At 40.2% G+C, this 23,379-nt stretch overlaps 2 protein-coding genes across 4 annotated transcripts in view; one reads left to right on the plus strand and one right to left on the minus strand.

Moving 5' to 3' along the window:
• The window catches only part of SLC39A9 (solute carrier family 39 member 9), a 49,571-nt gene extending 46,862 nt beyond the window's left edge, over positions 1-2,709 (minus strand). For all 3 annotated transcript variants that reach the window (XM_068964096.1, XM_068964095.1, XM_068964094.1), the window contains exon 1: positions 2,614-2,709. In XM_068964096.1, the coding sequence (XP_068820197.1) occupies positions 2,614-2,709 (96 nt within the window). The remainder of the gene's footprint in view (positions 1-2,613) is intronic.
• A 1,089-nt stretch (positions 2,710-3,798) lies between these two features.
• ERH (ERH mRNA splicing and mitosis factor) lies at positions 3,799-16,592 on the plus strand. The gene is made up of 4 exons (XM_068966007.1): positions 3,799-3,867; positions 7,228-7,315; positions 12,093-12,213; positions 16,153-16,592. The coding sequence occupies exons 1-4, from the start codon at positions 3,865-3,867 to the stop codon at positions 16,253-16,255; spliced, it is 315 nt and encodes a 104-aa protein (XP_068822108.1). The 5' UTR covers positions 3,799-3,864; the 3' UTR covers positions 16,256-16,592.
• Positions 16,593-23,379: the final 6,787 nt, after the last annotated feature.

The following is a 23,379-nucleotide window of genomic DNA, read 5'->3' on the forward strand; positions in this document are numbered from 1 at the left end:
CACCAGCTGAATTCTAAAATGTCTTTGACTAAGTTATATATAACTTTAATTTTTTTATCCTAACAGCTTAAAATGCATTGGTCCTGGTGTAATAATGAACAGATATGAATGGTGAGTTATAGCATTTCAAGAACTATAGCTGGAAAAAGACCACCTGACCATCAATTTAGAAAGCCATAAATGACATATCATACTAATTATCTCTATTAATGGCCTAGTTAATTACACCACTCATGGACACATTTCCTTCAGTGAGAAAAGAGGATAGCATATACCTGCATATTGCAACAGAGAAAGCAATGGCACCCCACTCCAGTACTCTTGCCTGGCAAATCCCATGGACGGAGGAGCCTGGTAGGCTGCAGTCCATGGGGTCGCTAGGAGTCGGACACGACTGAAGCGACTTAGCAGCAGCAGCAGCAGCATATTGCAAAAATCACTGAAGACAGTTTGTGAAAATACTGAAACTGGAAAAGGTCTAGGAATTTTATAGAAATAAAAAGTTTTATCAGTCTTTTATTTGAATTAATTATAATTCTTCATAAATGTTATCTCTACTGAGGCTTTAAATATACAAACCAATTTAAACTTCACAAATGTCAGCCCTAATAATGTCAACTCAATTCTGTTTTTTTTTTTTTTTTCGTTTTCCTTTTCAACTCAATTCTAATGTAATTAGAAGACTCAGTCCCTGGTGACTCAGTGTTAAAGAATCCTCCTGCAGTACTGGTAACCCAGGTTCAATCCCTGGATCAGGAAGACCCCCTGGAGAAGGAAATGGCAACCCACTCCAGTATTCTTGCCTGGAGAATTCCATGGACAGGGGAGCCTGGCGGGCTACAGTCCATGGGGTTGCCAAGAGCCAGACACGACTGAGCAACTGAAACTCTTACTTTTTTTTCATGATTTAGTCAGAGGACAGACAGCACACTCACAAAGTACTGGGCAGGCAGGTAGCTCAAAGGAGTGAAGTAGGCTTCACAGCCAAGAAGGACCACGACAATCTACCACTACTCAGCTCTAGCCAACTGTTACTTTGAGGAATAAAGACAAAAAAACAGTAACAATAAAATCGACACTCTGCTAATCTAAAGTAAATCCAGGGACTTTTCTGGTGGCCCTGTGGTTGAAGCTTCATGCTTCCAATGCAGGGGACCCGGGTTCGATCCCTGGTCAGGGAACTAGATCCCACATAACACAACTGAAAAAAAAAAAAAAATCCCACACACTGCAGCTAAAGACCCTACATGCCACAACTAAGACCTGGTGCAGCCAAATAAATAAGCACGTCTCCAGGCTAGATTTGGTACATGGACTACTGGGTGGCTAAGAACTGCTCTGAGCCAGAATAATCTACATCAGCTCTGATTCTAACACATTTCATAAACTTGTCCAAGTTACATAATTTAAGTTTCAGTCTCCTCATCTGTACCTGTTTTTTTTTTTAATGAAATTAGATAATGTATATGCTCAAAAAATTGTACCTCAAAGTTATCATTAGATGCTAAAAAAAACAAAAACAAAAAGGAAACAGATAAAGAGCAGTAGCAATTTAAGTCCCCCTTCTATCTGACCGTGGGGTTTATTTCTCAAACTCCTAACACCTAGTCCCAACTTTTTTCTCACCCACAGGCTATTTTCTTTACCACCAATGCCTTCTCCTCCCTCAGGTTAACTCAAGGCCTACCTCACAGCTCGTCCATACCCTTCCTTTACTTCAGACCATTCTCCACTTCCCTTTTCTTTGAAAGCACTTTCAGGACTGACACTGAAACCATCTTACTGTTGAACATCAAGGTATAATTAAGAAATCCTGAGTGCGGTAGTTTTTCTCCCCTAATCTTTGAGCACTGTGCAAGCTGCGAACTCCTTACAACAGCCCAAAGAATCCATCTGCACTTTCATTGAACAATGCTTTCATCTATATTTCTTCCCTGTTAATGTTCGTTCAAGTGATAATAAAGAACCAAAGAAATTAAATGTCAAACCATACTAACAAAAAAATTCATTTCTAAGCAAATAGATTTGAAAACAACTTCAAAAACCTATCCAATGTTCTTCTTTAAAAGGAAGTTTGAGTTAAGAACAATTTAGTTTCCTTACTTCATTCTAATTACAGGTATCCCACCCCAAAAAAACAAAACAAAACAAAACAAAACAAAACCACCTTTTCCCAAAAAGCTATGCCTGATTTTCTCAAAAAGAAATTATATTGACTTCAGCTCATATGAACAAACAATATTCTTCATGTATATTTTGACAGCAATCCAGAACCGTGACTCTTTGAAACTTCTTGGTATCAAAATAACATTATGGTGTCTTTCCCGGAAAATGCAGAGTCGCAAATTTTGGTATGCAATTTCAGGAAGTTCAAAGTATCCAAGGATCTTCAGTGGATCCACCACTCCCCGCCCCTACCCCTCTCCGTTAAGAATTCGTGCTAAATAAGAGGTTTGTTTCTATTATTAAATGTTTTGCATATTCTGAAAAAAGTCATCCTTAAGACAACCTTTAGCTCTTCTATTAAATGGGGAAGCAGCTTCCCTTTCAATTGTCACTACTTCCTAGCTGCCATCCTGACAGCTGATAGAAAATAGAAAATTGAGCGCTTACCTCCGAGAAATTAACAGCCAAAGGAATGATTCCAGCCACGTAACAGCCCACCAACATAGCCAGAGACAGCAGGCTAATGGAGATGAAATCATCCATTCTGCCTTCTTTATTCATCCAATACCACTAGTCTATAATTTTTCGGGAGCTCAGGTCCTTAAACACGTGTGACTGTTCCAAGGGAACAGGTGGACTTTCCAGTTCTTTCGTCCTCCCCACCGGCAGATGCGTTCACGAGGCACTTCTCTCTTGAACGTATCTGTAAAGAGCCCCCTTTTTGCTGATACTAGAGACAACTTTCAGCAATCTTAGGTCCCAGCCCGTAAGTTTTCATATACCAGTCACTGGATTCCCATGGGTTAACAGAGATGAGAAGTCAATGGGAAACTATACGAAGGAGCTATTGGTTCAATCGTCGGAATACGGCAGCACAATGGGCCTATTTCCTCCACAAGCAATGCGCCCGATGGCAGCAAGAAAAGGACGAAAACCCCAGTGAACTAGTTCGTTCTCCCTGCTCCCTTATCTCCCTGGGGCACCCCGCAGGTGATCGCCCCCCCAGCTCCGGGACCAGCCCACCAACCACGGCAAACTCTCCTCCGAGTCTAGAGTGAGGAAAGGCGTCCTGCAGGCCGGTAATGGCGGGTCGTAGGGTTCAGCAGTGAAGCTGATACAAAGCTGTCTCTACCCTATACCCAGTGCTGCCCGTGTTACTCCACTCCGAGGGGCCTTGACCCGGAGCCACCGATACTACAGCTGCCATGGCCGCCAAGTGGCACCTCTTCTTTACATCCACTTCCGGATTGCCTTACAGCCCCCTCCTTTAGAAGGGTACTTCCGGGGTTACAACAGACCTATGCCCCAGGGTTCTTATACAGCCGCCATTTTTGAGTGGGGCCACTGAAAGATGGCTTGTGTCACTGTCTATACCGGTGATCACTTTAGCCGCGCATCTAATAACGCGAGTACCGAAAATCGTGTCTAGAAAAAAGCTCTTTTTTTTTCAAGTTCCGATACGTTCCCTGTGTGCTTCCTTTCCCTTATCCAAGATGGCTGAAACAGGGTCACTCTCTGCTCTAGCTGCCGGAAATCTGTGCGCCTCTATGGTCCGAAAGGTTCTTTCGCGGTGCGCCTCTGACGACTTCCGGCGGCTCCTCTCGCGGGGATTGGCTGTTAGCGGCGTTGCGGGTAAGCTCGTGTGCGACGACGGCGGCGGCGGAGTCGGCATCGGCTGCAGCGGGAGACTTTGGCGCGATGGTGAGAGAGGCCTAACCGGCTCCCCGAACCCCTAACCCCCGCCGGGGCGACCCCCGCCCATATATCTCCCCACCCCATCCAGCGCGAGCGTGCTGCTGCTCGGCCCTCCAGCTTGTGGGTCGACTCTTCTCCTTCCCGCCGCGGAGACACTGGGCCTGGCGCTAGGCCCTGGGTCCCGGGTCCGCCCCGCGGTTGCGCTCCCGCCTGCTGGCTCGGGCGAGGCGTGCGTTGCGGAGGTTGCTTTTTCTTCCGTTTGCTGCTTGGTAGAGGCAGGCGTGGGGGTGCTGCTCTTTCCCTTCAAACGCCCCAGCCTACTATAGGAACAATGGCCGAAGGATGTTTGACAATTCCGTCCCGAAGCTGACAGAGTGAATGTGCTGCATCCCCCGTGTGGACCGGGAGGGAACATCTTTGCTTTGTAGCGTGCTTTCCCGACCACATTCCCTTTTGTTTTTCTGGGCTCTGCCTTTTTTGAAAAAATACATTTTCCCTCTTTTCTAAGACCTTTAGGGGCCGATTTGGTGTCCCCCTCCCCCTCCAGCCATCCATCTTGTGCTTATCTTTATTTATAGTCTTCTTGGGTCTGGAAGCTGAAAAGATAGATTCACCTCAGGGTCCACTTTCCTTAGAATCTGAGTGGAATGGGTGAAGGGTTGTTTTTTGGGCTTGTGTGTCTGTTTTGTAATCTGCAAAAAAGGAGATGCTCACGAGGATTCCAAGTCATCGTGGTTGCTTCCACACTTTAATTTTCGTTTTCTGGTTGCTGCAGATTAACAGATCATGCAGCTGTTGTTAACAAGGAATTTTTTCAGGTCGTAGTTTTCTGGATTGAGATAGGTTAGTGTTTGACCCAACATAGTTTCCCAAGGAGGACTGGGAATTAGGAGATTGGATTTCCAGTTCCTGTCTTAACTAGCAGTGTGACCTTGAGCAAGTCATTTCACTTCGGAGTTTCCTTCTTTCTCTGCCTTTATTTGGTATTATTTTTAAATGCTTAGATTAAAATCTGGGAATATGACAGCAGTTATTATGAACACCCCATTATCATTGAGCAGTTATCAGTGATAATTTTTTATCATTCCGTGTAGAATTGAAAATTGGAATTTGTATTTAAAGTGAATACTGGTTCAAAAGTCTTAAATATTGGTTCAATTTCTTTTCTTTTATTCTTCTTTCTTTTCTTTTTGGTAGTTTGAGAGATGCATTGTATTGTAGTATTTCTGTAACAGTAGAATGACTGACTGTTCTTAGGGTTCATGTTTGTGAGACTTTAAAAACAGATTAACAGATTAACTCTTCATTAGAGTGAATCATAACTGCTTGGCAAACAGGATATCATTAAGGTAATTCTGCATAACTTTTTTTTTTAGGTTTCACAATGTTATTTTTCTATTGTGGCAAATATCAATAGATATATATATTCCTGTATGTACTTATATTTTTATCGCTTATTTATTTATTACTGCTCATTCCCCTAAGAAAGAGTAACCTAAGGAATGCCGGACCAAATCTGTTCAGAAGAAGGAAAGATCTGATAATTTTGTTGACAGTTTTGTAAATTTAGCCATTCCTTGTTCCTAATTTTTAAGCCTTGTCTTTGGGCAGTAAGTATTAAGAATAGTAAACTTAGTTCAGTTTCACTTTAAGGGTAAATATAAAAAGCAGCATACTGTATAGCCATTTTCATATCTTTACTCTCAAGTGAATTGGTCCTTATTTCTTATTAGAATAAGAAGAAAATTAATGTAGTAGCAACTGGTCTAGCTAGTATGTGGGACAGGTCCTTTTGCAGGAATGTCAGTATAGTTTCTATAAAGTTACTTTCTTCTCAACATATGAGCCATTGGAACTATTGGTGGTTTTTAAATAACCAGTAATCTAACATTCTGTGTTCTCTGACTTTTGATCACTGTTTAAGAAAGGCCTCAACTGTGTCCAGGTCTTTATAGGTGAGCATTACTTTCCATCTCTTGTCATCAAGGTCTATCTCAGATCCTCGCAGACTTTTAATCAGAATGACTGCTTCTTGGTGGAGAGGGAGGAGTATGAGAAATCCCTTTGTCACATTGTGTTCAAAGTTCTATTTGGGCGGGGGCAGTGCTTATTCAGAAACTCTACATAGCTATTTCAGTTGCAGTTTGTTGGTCATTAAAAAGTCTGATCATTTCAGAACGTTTGGTTCCTGTCCTTAAGAGGTTTGTTTTTTATTAAAAACTAGTACAGCAGAAGAGAAGAATTTGTTGTTCAGCCACTCAGTCATGTCCAACTCTTTGCGACACCAGGCTTCCCTGCCCTTCACCATCTCCTGAAGATTATAAATAGTTTGATTTAGCATTGGGTTTACAGTGAGGTTACATCATATTTGAATTAAGTGAACCTTACACACTTGGCAAAAAAAAAATAGAAGGGGTTATACTTTCAACAGACCAATGTTCTGGAGATATTTTTAGTTGTCACACATTGGGAGGAGGGCGTGGGAGTTTTTACTGGGAATAGGCTAGGAATACCGCCATCCTTCAATGCACAGGACAGCCTCTGCAACAAGGAATCTTCCAGCCCCTGATGCAATAGTGCCAGAGTTGAGAAACCCTGAAATAGACCCATGAACAAAAGCTTGCTCCCCAGTGAGGGTGAGATGGAAGACGAAAGGATCTGCTGCTCTTGAGGCATCTTCACATTTCCTGTATCATCATCCTCTAGCTATTCTGTGACTCTAGTGCTTAAAAATACAATATTTTAGTATAACACAGCCTCTTATGGTGAGTCACCTACTGGGTGAATAATTTAATGGATTTTCTAGGGTAACATTAACTGTATATACTAATTTTAGATTGCCAGTTTATCTTACACCTTTAATGTTTGAGTCTAATCTCTGGATAAGATGTGATTTCACTGTAATGCTAAAGTTAGGAAAAACAGATTAATAAAGTGCTTGTAATCATTATAGTGTTTTCCTTTTTTTCTCTTTTCATCAACCCATATCTGTTTTCATTAGGAATCTAATGGGATTAGAGTGACCAATGGATATAGAACACCTAAGCAGGTTTATAATCTGGCTGGGAAGAAAGGTGCAAAAGAGAGAAAACAGTACAAGGTAGTTTATGCTGAGAATTTAACAGGCAGTGAGTTTGAGAGAGCAGTTGTTAAGGACTGGGAGACTAAGACCTTACAGAAAAGCTGTGACTCAAGCTTCTGCCGCTGCGCTTGGGCAGAGGCGTTGATATTGCAGAAAGAGCACTCTGATTAATAGTGTTTTAATAACCAACGAAAATTGTGTGGTAATGGGGATTTTATCCCATACTATGAATTTCTCAAATACTGAGTTAGAAACTTATATTGATATCACTTTTCCCTGTGCAGTCTCACACCATCTTGCTGGTACAGCCTACCAAGAGGCCAGAAGGCAGAACTTATGCTGACTATGAATCTGTGAATGAGTGTATGGAAGGTAAGTTTAAACACTAATCAAGGGGTAGAAATCATTGATTTTGTTTTGGGGGTGGTGAGGGGTTGGGGGCTGGACGTGGGATGGGCTATAGAGGCTCCTGGCCCCCACGCTAGCTGCATCCACACTAGCTGGTCCACGCTTGCTCCCAGGGTGAGAGTGATAAGTGCTGAGACTCTCAGGTGTCTTGAGTTTGTTTACCCTGACATTCACTATTATGTTTACTTTTTAGAATCAAGCTCATATATATCGTGACTTTCCCAGGCCTCTGCTTGTTTTGTAAATATTCTTTATTTGTTATTTGTTACTGTGCTGTGTAAATATTTTATAGGTATCCCTTATATAGTCTAGTTAAACTCAATAGTTATTAAAACAGGCTTGAGAAACCTAATAGTGCCTACACAACCTAATAGTCTAATTACTAAACAAACATTAAAAGCTGAGATGTCCATCAGAATGTTAAGAAATAAAAAATTAGCTCAGTGAATAAAGGCAAATGGAACCAAATCAGTATAATTTATTGTATGTTTGATAAGCTGGCACCACCGTGAAGGGAGGTATTAACCCTCAATAAACCATTAGACGAGAGTACATAGATTGGATCATCACAAATCAGATTCATCCTGTGTCCTTTCATTGCATCACTAAATTATTACATCCAGTAAACCACTTGTGTACACCCTGCACCCTTGCTAGCAAATTGCACATTCTTCACCTGTTCCTGTAAAGATTTTATAGGAATATAAAATTTGCTGCTGGCATGTCCCTGGAATTGTTGATTATCTGAAGCTAATTGGATTAGGCTTAGAAATCTCTTCTAAAACCAATGATGGGTAGACCTCCAGGGGACAAAAAGCTACTCATAATCAGAAATGGCTCCTCCGATTTTATTCTCATCTTTAAAGACGAGCAACGCTTGTGTTCTTTCCTTTTCTCAAGTCCCTTCCTCTGCTGATGGCCTTACTTGCCATTAAGGTAGACTTCGTGCACACACTCTAGATTGTTGCTTTATCTGTATTATCATGTTTGGCCTTTGATTCTGCAATACTCTTTACTAACCTTTGCTGATTTTAGGGAAGGAGTGAACTCCGGGAGTTGGTGATGGACAGGGAGGCCTGGCGTGCTGCGATTCATGGGGTCGCAAAGAGTCGGACATGACTGAGCGACTGAACTGAACTTAAAAATTTAATACACTTAATTTCTAGAGCAGTTTTAGGCTTAAAGGAAAATTGAACAGAAAGTACAGAGGGTTCCCATGTACTTCTCCCTATCCCCAGTTTCCCCTATTAATGACACCTTCCCTGGTAGTCCAGTGGTTCAGACTGCTTCCAATACAGAGGGCTCAGGTTCCCCTGGTCAGGGAACTAAGGTCCTGTATGCCACACACACCCCTCCCCTCCCCGCCCCGCCAAAAAAAGAATATGAGGTATGGTGCATTTGTTACAGTTGGTGAAGCAGAATGCAGTCCATAGTTTCTTTGGGGATTCATTTTTTGTGCTGTGCAGTGCTGTGGATGTTGCCAAATGTGTAATGTCATGTATTCACCATTACAGTATCTTACTGTAATGTTGAGAATATTCTCACTGCCCTAAAATCCTCCGTGTTCCCCTAGTCATCCCTCTTCACCTCACTCCCTGCCCCCTGGCAACCACTGGTCTCTGCTACCTCCATTGTTTTGCTTTTTCCAGAATGTCATAGATTAGAATCATTGAGGTAGCTCTTTCCGGATCAGCTTCTTTCATTTAGCAATGTGTTTAAGCTTCTTCCATGCCTTTTTGTGGCTTTCTAGCTCTTTTTTCTTTTTAAATTAGAAATGGTGGTTTATTTTCCATTTTAAAAGTTAAAATGGAAATACTGGAATCAGTTCTCACATGGTGGTTGCCAAATAGTAATTATCTTACTTTCTTATTTTTCTTTGTTATAGTAGTTAATATTCGTCTGGGATACAGAGCTTTCCCTCCCCTCATCCCTTTTTTAAAATTAATAGACTTAGTTTTTTAGAGTAGTTTTGGGTTTACAGGAAAGTTGATCAGAAAGTACGGTTCTGCCATAGCCCCTGCGTTGCCCCTCCCAGTTTTCCCAATTATTTACACCCTGTGTTAGTGTGGTACATTTGTTCGAATTGTAGAATCAGTGCTGGCACATTATTAACTAAAGTCTAGTTTGCGTTAATGTTCACTCTTTGCTTTGAGCATTGTGTGGATTTTGACATGTGCAACGACATGTGTCTAACATTTAGTACCCTGAAAATCCCCTGTGCTCCACCTGCTCACCCATCTCTCCCCTAAACAGCAACCACTGATCTTTTTAATGTCTTTATAGTTTCATCTTTTCAGAATATTGTATGGTTGAAATTATAGTATGCAGCCTTTTCAGATCAGCTCTTTCACTTCACTTCAGTTGCTCTGTCGTGTTTGACTGTCTGTGACCCCATGGACTGCAGCATACCAGGCCTCCCTGTCCATCACCAACTCCCGGAGCCTACTCAAACTCATGTCCATCGCGTTGGTGATGCCATCCAACCATCTCATCCTCTGTTGTATGCTTTTAAGATGTCGCCATGTCTTTCATGGCCTGGTAGCTCATTTCATTTTGTTGTTGAATAATACTCCATTGTATGGGTATAACACGGTTTGGTTATCCATCACCTGTTGAAGGATATCTTGCTTGCTTACGGGTTTTGTCAGTGAATAAGCTGCTATGCACATTCCTGTGTAGGTTTTTGTGTGGACCTAAGCTTTCAACTCCTTTCGGTAAGTACTGAGGAGTGTGATTGTCAGATCATCTGGTAAGACTGTATTTATCTTTGTAAGAAACAGACAAGCTGTCTTCACATGTGGCTGTATCACTTTGCATTCCCTGCAGTAATGAATGAGAGTTCCTGTGGTGGCACTTGGTGTCGTCAGTGTTTTGGATTTTTTGCCATCCTAATAGGTGTATAATGATGCCTCATTTCAGTTTGCAATTTCCTCATGTCATGATGTTGAGCATCTTTTCATAATGCGTATTTTCCTTGTGTATATTTCTCTGTTGAGGTGTCTGTTCACATCTTCTGCCTGTTTTTTAATTGAGTTGTTTGTTTTCCCATTGTTGAGTGTTAGGAATTGTTTGTATATTTTTGATAATAGTTTCATCTCAGTGGTCCCCAGCCATTTTGGTACCAGGAACCAGTTTTATGGAAGACAGTTTTTCCATGGACTGTAGGGGATTGGCGGGGGTTGGGGGGGGGGGTTGTGTGTGTGGTTTTGAGATGATTTGAGGGCATTGCATTTATTGTGCACTTTATTTCTATTATTATTGTTAAATCAGCTCCATGTCAAATCATCAGGAATTTGATCCCAGAGGTTGGGGACCCCTGTTTTATCAGATACATGTTTTGCAAAGATTTTCTTCTAGTCTGTGGCTTGTGTTTTCACTTTCATTGACAGTGTCCTCTGAAGTACAAAAGGCTTAAATTTTGATGAAGTCCAGCCTATCTAAGAAGCTTATCCAAAGTCACAAAGATTTGTGCCTACATTTTCTTCCAAGAGTTTTATAATTTTGACTTAGATTTAAGTCTCTGGGCCATTGTGAGTGACTGTTTATACATGGCATGAGAGCGGTCTGGGTTTCTTCTTTTGCGTATGAATGCACAGTTGTCCTAGCACCCTTTGTTGATAAAATACTCTTTCTCTATTGATTTTGTCTTGGTATCCTTTTGGGAAAGCAGTTGACCATAAATGTGAGGGTTTTGTGGACTCCTGTTTCTGTTCCATTAGTCTGTATGCCTGTCTTCATGGATAAGCAGTACCACACTGTCTTGATTACAGTTTTGTAGTTTTGTGATGAGTTCTGGAATGAGGAAATGTGTGTCTTTCTTCCAACTTTGTTCTTTTCCAAGATTGTTGTGGCTGTCCTGGACCCCTGTATTTCTGTGTTAAGTTTAGGGTCAGCTTGTCAGTTTCTGCAGAAGTACCTCAGGTTTTGACATGGATTGTTGAATCTAGATCATTTGGGGGAGTATTTAATACTAAGTCGCCCAGTCCATGAACCTGAGATAGCATTCTGTTTATTTAAATCTTTACTGTCAGTGACATTTTACAGTTTTCAGAGTGTCTTATGTCTCTTTTATTGAATTTATTTGCAAGAATTCTGTTCTTTTCTGATGTTGTTCATTTCATTTTCAGTGTTTTTATTGTTGGGGTATAGAAATATAATTGATTTTTGTATAATGATTTTACATCATACAGTCTTACCAGCCTGATTTATTAGTTGTAATAGTTTGTGTTTTGTAGTTTCCTTAAGGTATTCTGTATGCATTTCTAGAGATAGGTACACTTCTTCCATTCCAGTGTGAATGCCAGTTATTTCTTTTCCTTGCCAAATCACCCTTACTAGAGCCTCCAGTGCGATGTTGAACATGACTCAAGTGAGAAGAGCTGGTGTTCTAGTCTGACTGGGAAAGCATTGTCTTTTGCCACTAAGTATGATGGTAGCTGTGGGTTAGTGCCGCAATTAGTTAATTTTCCTGGTTTTTATTTCCTTTCCATTCACCCTTTCTATTCAGGAACTCCTAAGTGATATTTCTGATCACAGTGTAGTGAACCAAGCTTTATTAAGATAGCTTTTGATAACTCTGTGGTTGGCTGTTACTTTTTATTAGGAAATCTATGAAATCAGTTTGGAGGTACACAAAGACCTATATGTACAGGGTAGGACAAAGTATTGTGATATAAGCATGTAGCACTACTCATATCTAAAGTTCATACAATTGTAAGATCTTGGTTTTCCCCTCTCTTAGGTGTTTGTAAAATGTATGAAGAACATCTGAAGAGAATGAATCCCAACAGCCCCTCTATCACATATGACATCAGTCAGTTGTTTGATTTTATTGATGACCTGGCAGACCTCAGCTGCCTCGTGTAAGTATTAGCCACCATATCTCTTAAATTGTGTTTTTATCTTGTTTGTTTGAGGTGATTTATCCTATTAGGAGCGCACTCTGCATGACACAGATCTTTGTGTTTTGCCTGTGATGTAGTAATTAATATTTCTGCTACACGTGGCTCATACATTGTCAACATAAAGAAAACCTTATGAATTTTGCTAATTGATGCAGTTAGTGTGCCTCTGCCTTGGACCGAGAACTTTGTTCCTTAAACTAAATAATCTTTTACATATTTTTTCCCCAATTATAGTCTTTATCCTAAAGCAATTAGCTTTAAATTAAAACTTAGATTATTCTGTTTTCTTGATTTTTTAAAATATATGTAGGACTGAAATAGAATTTAATTTTAATTCCTCCTAATATTGATCATGTGTATTTTGGTATGTTAGAATGAGTTTGTTTTTTTGACACTTACCTTTTCTATTCTCTGAGTTTTGTCAAATTAAATTTTTTTCCCTAACATTATGCTTATTATAATTTATATCAGTAATTACCTGTCACCACTGTTACCAAGGAGCACGTGAATCTATAATACTTCATCTTCTTAGCATTGTTGGAGAGGCCGAGTGTTTACAGCAGATTTTACAGAGGAAAATGGAAGTACCTTATAATGAGAGCTTCAGTCACCAGGCATATTTATTATGTGTCAGATACTATGCTACAAGAAAAAAATATTTTTCAGTGGTGAAAATCATGTAGGTCCTACTCTGAGGCACTTCCTGTTTCAGCACTGGAACCAAGCCTGGGCTTGCTGTCTCACAAAAGATCCGGGTGAAAATAAGCATTTCCTTGGAATTTTCGAGTGCAGTTTTCTTCACCTCGTTATTGTGTTTCAGTTATAGTCATTTTACTTTGCTCACTCAGAGTATTTCAGTGATCCAGTTCTGGTCTTTAATGAAATGTGTTTATAATGTGTGATAATTTTGTTATGATTATTTTGATATAAAAACTCAAAAAACTATTGAGGCCAATAGAGCTGTATATATATCATACTGTGTTGGTTTGCAATGTTTATAGTTGATCTGTTTAGTGCCTGGCACACAGAGAGAGACACATATGTGTTCATGTAACATTTACTGAGGGCCGGTTATGTACCATGTGTGTTCCAAGGCACTGAGGATTGCACAGTGAATAAATCCGTCTAAAATGAAGCCTTTGAAGCTGCAGAAGAATAAGTGGAGGCTGAGTAGAGTAGAGGGAGATGAATTTGGTGGACCAACCCATTCAAAAGTATTGATACTTCACATTGTTGGTAGATCAAATGAATGAGGACTGAGAATTGAAATTTGGTATAGCCTGTGGAAGTCTTTGATGATTTCCAGAGCAGTTTTGGTAGAGTGAACTGTAAGTGTGAAAGTATTAGTCGTTCAGTAGTGTCCAACTCTTTGCAACCCCATGAGCTGTAGCCCGTCAGGCTATGTAGAATTCTCCAGGCAAGAGTACTGGAGTGGGTTGCCATTCCCTTCTCCAGAGGATCTTTCCGACCCAGGGATTGAACCCAGGTCTCTCTCATTACAGGCAGATTCTTTGCTGTCTGAGCCACCTAGGAAGCCCTAGAGGGACAGTAGTAAAATCTTTATATAGTCCAGTGAATTAGTAAGAAGAGAGGGATTGTAGGCTGCCAACACAGACAGCTTTTTTGTAGAATTTGGCTCAAAAGGAGAGGAGGGAAATGGGGTTATAGCTAGAGAAAAAAACACTTTTTTTCCCCCTTTAATTTTGTTTTTAAGGTGAGAAAAATAATGGTATGTTGGCAGGCTGATGTGATGTAGTAGAGGGAGAAATTGATGGCTTTAGATAGGATCTTCGACAATCCATTAATAGTAAAGTAGGGAAGGCAGGCGGATGTGGTAGAAGCTTGGGGAGGTTTTCTGATTGCTTTAGTTACTTCAGGAAAATAGAAAGGAGGACACCGTTTGGAATTAAGGGTGAGGGAGGAAGTGTTGGAGGTTGTGAAAAGAGGTAAGAAATCTAGGAGGGTGAAGGGATCAGGGAATGTGATTTAAGAGGTACTTGATAGTGACTGTAAAATTAAAATAGTCATGTAGTAATTGTATTTTCCTGTCAGTCTTAATCTGAAGAGTTACAGTGAGTTTACTTTTTAGATTATTTCTCACTGTAACAAAAGGACGTTAGTAAAAAGCCAAAATGTTCTGTAAAAGTAGAGAGCTTGTGCATTTTACTAAACCCCATCCTGACCTTACCATTCAGGGAAAGACTTTAATAATGGTGTAAAGCATTCTTACTTTGGAGTTTGTTTCTCTTCAAAGATTGGATTGTAGCTCAGTGAGGACCTGGAGAAGTGGGTGAGAGGGAGGGGATAAACTCTAGCCGCCCCACCCCCACCCCCCGCCCCGCCAAAAAAAATGGATCATAGGTTTCTAGCTCAGTGGTTCACAGACAATAAGAACTCTGGTCAGGAGAGTTTAAGCTTTTACTCCTTGCCTGAAGTCACTTAGCTAATAAGTTACAGGCTGTTTTGAGCCTTGGTTTCCTCCTTTATTAAAAAGGGATAGTAATTGTATCTACTCACAAAGTTGTAAATAGGATGGAGTTTATTCAGATGAATGCCCAGAGCAACACCTAGCAGTTGGCAACTTCTTTATAGGCTTCTCTGGTGGCTCGAGTGGTAAAGAATCTGCCTGCAGTGCTGGAGATTCAGGTTTGATCCCCTAAAGAAGGAAATGCCTGCCCACTCTAGTGCACAGAGGAGCTCGGTGGGCTACAGTCCATGGGGTTGCAAAGAGTCAGACACGACTGAGTGATTAACACTCCTGCTTCTAACAGTTAGAGGTATTTACTGTCATTTGTAGTTATATGTATATAATTTTTTTTGCTGAGAACCAAAAGCCTTGAAACACTGTGATGTACTTTGTGTTTCTGCTGTCTCTGCTTGCTTATTATCTTTTTTTATACTATAGCTTTAGGTTTTTTTACTCTAAAAACTGAATTTATTGCTTTCCCAGCAATTTAGCTGGTTGTAGTTGTTCAATTGTAGGCCAGTGGAATATTTCTATCTGTTGTCCTCTAAACATACTTTGAGTGAGTTGTCTATTAAGTGATGCATTGTACTCCAAAAACCCTGGAATCCTGTTAAAGTTTCATTGCTGATGTCACTCCTTATACTCCAGACTCTACTCAGCCTCTAGCATTGTTCCAGAGAAGGCAATGGCACCACTCCTGCCTGGGAAATCCCATGGGTGGAGGAGCCTGGTAGGCTGCAGTCCGTGGGGTCGCTAAGAGTCGGACACAACGGAGCGACTTCACTTTCACTTTTCACTTTCATGCATTGGAGAAGGAAATGGCAGCCCACTCCAGTGTTCTTGCCTGGAGAATCCCAGGGACGGGGGAGCGTGGTGGGCTACCATCTATGGGGTCGCACAGAGTTGGACACGATTGAAGTGACTTAGCAGCATTGTTCATTAAAAAGCAAATCAGGATGTATATAAAATTTTCCTTCTGTTAATGCTTTCCAGGGAAGAAATCTTTGTGTCAGCAACATATTTTTAAAGGTCTTCTTTTTTTTTTTTAAGTTGATTCAAAGTAAATATAGTAAATCTAAAGTTTTTGTTAGTTTTTTAATCCCTGAAGGCACCTTGAGAATAGTTAACTATGTAGGAGAAAGAACACATGGTTTCTGGGCATACTTGGTCAAGAAGTAACACACTGAGCATTTAACTTAAGATCTCTAGACCTCGGTTTCTTTTTCTGCTGTGAGATTGTACTAGATGATCTAAACTTCATATTGCATAAAATTCAACAGTTAGGTAATCAGCTGTTTTACGTTTTCATTGTATTCATGTATGAACATGTGCACATCTGTGCCATTCTAGAACAGTTAACAATTTCCAGTTTTAAAAACGTGACGGTATTTGACCATTGTAACTTTGGTTATTATTCTTCTGTTCCTCAGTTACCGAGCTGATACCCAGACATACCAGCCTTATAACAAAGATTGGATTAAAGAGAAGATCTACGTGCTCCTTCGTCGACAGGCCCAACAGGCTGGGAAATAGTTGAGTTTGGAAGCATTAGGGGAACGGGGGTGGGCTTGGAACACAGGTGTGTGCAGTGTGCTGTAGTGGAAGTTTTGTATTATAGTTATCCTGTTTCCATTTTGGTATACCCTAGCCAGAACTGAATGTATTAGATAAAATGTGATGATCTTGTTCAATCTGAAAATCCCTTTGCCCCTCCCCTTTTTTTTTACTTAAACATTTTTATGATGATTTAGGTGAAAGTTGGTTTTTGTCAGTTAATGTTGGTTCCAGTCCCTCAAACTGTTCATACCTGCTTTATAACATCCACTGTACTAATCCTCCTTCAAATTGGGGTGGGGAGTGGAGGCACAGTTTAGTTACATCCTCAAGATAAAGTCTTGGTGAAAAACAAATAAATGTTCTTTAGTTATATTTTTCCCCCTGAGTGATTTTTTCCCCCCTTTTCTTGTGTCTCTGATCTGAATTGGGTATTCTTGTAACGCATTATCAGTTTCTAAACCAATAGCCTGCTACACGATGAAGTTGAAGAAAGCTGAATATGTTTTCCTGTGGCTATACAAAGCTAGAGTTTTTACCTCATTTTCCCTAGTTTTTCCCTCTTGTAAGTGAATCTCAATTGTATCTCCAAGGTTTACACCTACTGTTGATGCAAACATGATGAAACACTTTCTGGTGACATAGTTTATCTACAGCAGCAACCAGGTTAATTCCCTAGCCTTGGTGATGACCTTTTTCTGGAAGGTCCTTGTGCCTTCAGTAGCCTTCAGCAGTGGAATGCTGATTACCGCTCCTGTACAAGGGTAAGGGAAAGACCACAGAAGAGTACAGGATGATCTTGCTTTTAATGTAAAGATTATGGTCACACTGTGACTTGAACATACACTGCATTCCCATCGTATCCCCAGTCAAAGTATGTGGACATTCCCTGATTCTGCTAGTATCACACTTTACCAATGGCTAGCAATAACTTTACACACTGTAGGATGGGCAGTTTTTTTGGAGGCTTCATGACTGGCATTATATGCTTGTTTTATGCAGAATGAAGTTATATATGTAGCTGTAGTTAATATTTCACTGTGAATCAGCCAATTTTAAAAAATGTTCTCACAGAAAAATAGATCCAAAAGTAAGTCAGATTGTCCTACTTTTCAGTTGGCCTGTCTAGTATAGTTTTATTTCTCTTAACAGATAAGATCTTGGCTTCATTTTTTTTTTTTTTTTTGAAAAATACTCTAGAACACATCTGGAAGGAATGGGATCCCTTGAGTTTGATAAAATGTTTCTTAGTGTTGGACTTACAGAGGAAGTAAGATTTTCTAAGGAATGTGAAAGAAAATATCTAGGTCCTAGATGTTGGGTGATGAGAGGAAAAAGGTGAGCAGTATTTTGAATTATACTTTATAAAGCTTAAGGAAGAACAGGACTTGAATAAACATGGGGGAATGTACATTTAACCATTTCCATTATTACACAGAAGAGGAACAGAAGTAGGCTTCTTGTATTGTTAAGGTGGAATCTGTGATGAAACTTTCCAGTGGTTTGGTTGAGCTACAGCCACTGTTCCATGTTCTTACAGAGTTAAGAGTACTGACCATGTGGCCTTTCTCTGACTACAAGTCGAACAGGTTTGATTTCTGCTTATAGAGTGATGTTTTATACTGCTGCCTAAAGGTGAAACATACCAGAAAAATTAACAAAGTTCCTGATATTCTGTAATCCACCTTATTTTATATACCTGGAAATTTCTAAAATAGTTCTTGACGGTGCTGCTTGCTTCTATTTTTTTAATGTTTGATCTAACACCTCCCAGGATTAGAAAGGGGATATTTTAACAGTCTCACTCAACTTGTATTTCTCTGGCTTAAAATATTTCCAGCAACTCACTAAAGTGCCTTGGGTATTTTTAGCACGTATGTGTATGTATTGGCATGTTTGGATAGGTTGCATATCTTACTCCTGTTGTTTGGGGCGAGAATGATGGTAAGCTGTTTACTTTCAACAAGGGTGAGCAGACTGTTTCTTTCTGTCCAAGAAGTAGACCAGTCTTTGGGTTGGAGGAAAGAGGGCAGGGCATTTCTTAGTGTGAAATCAGTTTTATATCAGTATGACCACTTCTTTATCAAATTGTTTTTATTAATTTTTAAGATTGGAATGAAAATCAGAGTTAATATATGAAGTGTTTAATAAACATTACTACATTAATAGGGATACTTTTAGAATAGGGACTATACATTTATGTGTTAGTATGATCACCACTTAGGCATAGCATTTACTGCTTGGGAAACATTTTTATACATATCTTATTTAATCATCATAGCAACCCTTTGAGATAGGACATAATTATTCCTTTATTAATGGTGAAAAAAATAGGTTCACATTGACTCAGATCACTTTGCTAGGTGAAAAAGACATACAGTCTTGGGAGTTCCCTGGTGACCTGAGTAGTTAGGTTTGATGTTTTTCCTTTGGAGGCCCAGGTTTGATCCCTGGTCCTGGAATCATCCCACATGCTGCACAGCACAACCTACATTAGTAGAAAAGAAAAAGACATGGTCTTAACCTCAAAGATCTTGAAGGGAATATGAGGCCCTCCCAAAATAACTAGATAATGAATCTCTGGTGACTATCAAAGGAACTTTAAAGATAGAAATATTTGGATTCACAAGACCTGAGTAGGTCCCATATATCACCAGTTTACTTGAAAACACAGGACAGAAAACAGCCTGCTGACCCAGCATCATCAAGTGTTCCTCTTCCATGGGAGGCAGTAGCCCTCCCGGCAGTTCACACAGCCATCTAAGAATTAGCCTCTGCACATACAGACAAGTGGTAGGTCAGGTGCAAGAGACAAGACAGGTAAGTGCAAGGACTACCTTGGCTTAGAAGCCTTGTATACAGCAGGAGCCACTGTCCATAGACAATGCTTGTAGGTCGCTGCAAGAGATGTGTCTCTGTTACAAGAATCACTGCATTTAGAAAAACAAACCCGTGTCTTACCACCAGTGGAGGCATAAATTACCAATTAGAGGTCATTTTTACCTTTAGCAGTTTTGCCTAGTAATACATTCCACCATTATTTTTCCTTAGGAACAGAGCTAGAAAGTCGCTAAGTCGTGTCTGTTCTTTGTGACCCCATGGACTGCAGCGCGCCAGGCTTCCCTGTCCATCACCAACTCCTGGAGCTTGTTCAAACTCGTGTTGAGTCGGTGATGCCGTCCAACCATCTCATCCTGTCGTCCCCTTCTCCTGCCCTCAGTCTTTCCCAGCATCAGGGTCTTTTCCACTGAGTCAGCTCTTCACGTCAGGTGGCCAAAGTATTGGAGCTTTAGCATCAGTCCTTCCAGTGAATATTCAGGCTTGATCTTGCAGTCCAAGGGACTCTCAAGAGTCTTCAACACCACAGTTCAAAAGCATCTGTTGTTCGGTGCTCAGCCTTCTTAATGGTCCAATTCTCACATCCATACATGACTACTGGAAATACCATAGCTTTGACTAGACAGGCCTTTGTTGACAAAGTAATGTCTGTGCTTTTTAATATGCTGTCTAGGTTTGTCATAGCTTTTCTTCCAAGGAGCAAGTATCTTAATTTCATGGCTACAGTCAACAAGTAAGCCATTGTGGCTGGAGTACAGTAAGTTTTGGAGAGATGGTATTTGGCATAAAGGCCAGGAAGGTTGGTATTGGAGTTCCTTGAACTTGAAGCTACAGAGTTTATTTCAAAGGCTGTGGATAGTCTAAAGGTTTTTAAAGCATAACCTGTCAAATCTTTGCAACATGAGAATTAAATTCACTCTTCTGTGTAGACCAGATTAGAAAGCCAGAGAATATAATGTCTCAGAAGCCAAGTCGAGAATTTTTCAGTAAACAGGTAAAGTGAGGAATTATATTAGTAAGAAGTCTTAGGATTTGGAGTTTAGAAAGCCTTTTCACTGGTTTTAATATGAAGACAAAAGCCAAATTTGCAGGTAAAGAGGGAAATAGTGAAATATAAGCGGAGAAGGCAAGGTTCATTGAAACTTGAAAGAAAAAGGGTGGCAATGTGTAATGATCAGTTGGAAGGACACTTTAAAAGGCAATTTGTTCCTGTATATAAGTAAAGGAAAAGTCTAAGATTATATATAGTAATTAAATAATTGATGAAAGATCAGTGCCAGTTGAAATATATGTTTAGGTGTGCTGGTAGAATGGTTAAACTCAGAAAAAGATAGAAAGTGCAGAGAGTTTGTGTTAGACGATCTCAATCCATCAAATAGGTAAAATTGGTTACCATCTTGGGGAGTCGATACAAGGGCCCTGAAGATGGCGGGAAGAGTTTGTAACAGCTATGGGAGGTGTGGGGAGGTTAACGTATTTTTAGTAGAACGAATCAGCACATTTCGTGACTTTCACCAAAACCATTCAACCAATGAGAAAAAGGAAAGAGATATTGAGTGCTTTCCCCCTGCCCAGTAATTCCCTCACCCACAGGCATTTGTTATAGAATATCTAGTCTGTTCCAGGACCCCCAGAACAAAGAACAGGTGGTCAAACATAACAAATAGCAAAATGGTAGATTTAGACCCCCATCCTACTGTTAATTACATTAAATGTAAATAGTCTTAATGCTTCAGTTAAAAGACTGAATCAGTAAAGCAAGACAAAACTACATGTTCAACCCAGTTTAAATTTAAAAACCGGGAATTCCCTGGTGGTCCAATGGTTAGGACTCTGCACTACCACTGCTGGAGGCCCAGTTCAATCCCTGATCAGGAAGCTAAGACCCTGCAAGCCATGTAGTGTAGCCAAAACAAACAAATATTATATGTGTGTGTGTAAACACAGATAAGTTTAAAAGATGGGGAAAGATATTCCATGCAAACACTAAGCATAAGAAACTGACATAGATATAGCATCAGACAAAGCAAGCATCATAATGAGGAATGTTACCAGGCACAGGAGGGCTGTTTTTATAATTATAAAAGGGTAAATTTACCAAGAGACATAATCTTAAACAAGCACTTAATAACAACTGAAAAATATGAGACAGTTTTTTGGGAGATCCTGATGTGTTGGCACTCGTTCTGAATATTGCACACCTGAGCTCTTGCACCTAAATGCACAGCTAAAGTGCAGATTTGGGTCTGAAGTGGACTTTCACATTCCACATTTTTAACAAACTTCCATGTGCCTACATGTTGAGGGGCAAAATACCCTATACCACACTGTTTTCCATGAGATAACGTAGGAACGGTATGAAAAGGCAAAAAGATATGACACTGAAAGACGAACTCCCCAGCTCAGTAGGTGCCCAATATGCTACTGGAGTTCAGTGGAGGAATCACTCCAGAAAGAATGAAGAGACAGAGCCGAAGTGAAAACAACACCTTGTTGTGGACGTGACATGATGGAAGTAAACTCTGATGCTTTAAACAGAAATAGTGCATAGGAACCTGGAATGTTAGGTCCATGAATCAAAGCAAATTGGAAGTGGTCAAACAGGAGATGGCAAGAGTAAACATGGACATTTTAGGAATCAGTGAACTAAAATGGACTGGAACGGGCGAGTTTAATTCAGATGGCCATTATATCTACTACTGTGGGCAGGAATCCCTTAAGAAATGGAGTAGCCCTCCTAGTCAACAAAAGAGTCTGAAATGCAGTAGTTGGAGGCAATCTCAAAAACGACAGAATGATCACTGTTCATTTCCAAGGCAAACCATTCAATATCACAGTAATCCAAGTCTGCCCCAACCACTAATGCCTATGAAGCTGAAGTTGAATGGTTCTGTGATAAGCTACAAGACCTTCTAGAGCCAACACCAAAAAAAAAAAAAAGATGTTCATTATAGGGGACTGGAATGCAAAAGTAGGAAGAGATACCTGGAGTAATAGGCTAATTTGGCCTTGGAGTACAAAATGAAGCAGAGCAAAGGCTAAGAGTTTTGCAAGAGAATGCATTGGTCATAGAAAACACCCTCTTCCAACAACACAAGAGACGACTCTCCACATGGATTTCATCATATGGTCAATACTGTGATCAGACTGAAGATGGAGAAGCTCTATACAGTCAGCAAAAATAAGACAGGGATCTGATTGTGGCTCGGATTATGAACTCCTTATTGCAAAATTCAGATTTAAATTGAAGAAAGTGGAGAAAACCATTAGACCATTCAGGTATGACCTAAATCAAATCCCTTACAATTATACAGTGGAAGTGACAAATAGATTCAAGGGATTAGATCTGATAGAGTGCCTGAAGAACTGTGGACGGAGGTTCATGACATTGTACAGCAGGCAGTGATCAAGACCATCCCCAAGAAAAAGAAATGCAAAAAGGCAACATGGTTGTCCGAGGAGGCTTTACAAATACGAGAAAATAAGAGAAGCAAAAGGCAAAGGAGAAAACAAAAGATATACCCATCTGAATGCAGAGTTCCAAAGAAGAACAAGGAGAGAGAGAGAAGAAAGCCTTCCTCAGTGATCAATCCAAAGAAATAGAGAAAAACAATAGAATGGGAAAAATTAGAGATCTCTTCAAGAAAGTTAGAGGTACCAAGGGAACATTTCATGCAAAGATGGGCACAATAAAGGACAGAAATGGTATGGACTTAACAGAAGCAGAAGATATTAAGAAGAGGTGCCAAGAATACACAGAAGAACTATACAAAAACGACCAGATCACTGGTCCAGGTGATCACTCACCTAGAGCCAGACATCCTGGAATGTGAAGTCAAGTGAGCCTTAGGAGGCATCACGATGAACAACGCTAGTGGAGGTGATGGAATTCCAGTCGAGTTATTTCAAGTCCTGCTGTTAAAGTGCTTCACTCAATATGCCAGCAAATTTGGAAAATTCAGCAGTGGGCACAGGACTGGAAAAGGTCAGTTTTCATTCCAATCCCAAAGAAAGGCAATGCCAATGAATGTTCAAACTACTGCACAATTGCACTCATTTCACATGCCAACAAAGTAATGCTCAAAATTCTCCAAACTAGGCTTCAACAGTACCTGAACCAAGAACTTCCATATGTTCAAGCTGGATTTAGAAAAGGCAGAGATCAAATTACCAGCATCCAGTGTATTATAGAAAAAGCAAGGGAGTTCAAGAAAAAATCTACTTCTACTTTATTGACTACACCAAAGCCTTTGACTATGTGGAAA

Source organism: Capricornis sumatraensis, chromosome 2 (assembly GCF_032405125.1).
Source record: "Capricornis sumatraensis isolate serow.1 chromosome 2, serow.2, whole genome shotgun sequence".
NCBI classification, from domain to species: domain Eukaryota; kingdom Metazoa; phylum Chordata; class Mammalia; order Artiodactyla; family Bovidae; genus Capricornis; species Capricornis sumatraensis.

What these genes read in the sequence shown, in the direction of transcription:
- ERH (XM_068966007.1), top strand. An exon ending in TGTGAATGAGTGTATGGAAG is followed by an intron (nt 7,316 to 12,092) that starts GTAAGTTTAAAC and finishes CCCCTCTCTTAG; the next exon opens with GTGTTTGTAAAATGTATGAA. An exon ending in GCAGACCTCAGCTGCCTCGT is followed by an intron (nt 12,214 to 16,152) that starts GTAAGTATTAGC and finishes TCTGTTCCTCAG; the next exon opens with TTACCGAGCTGATACCCAGA.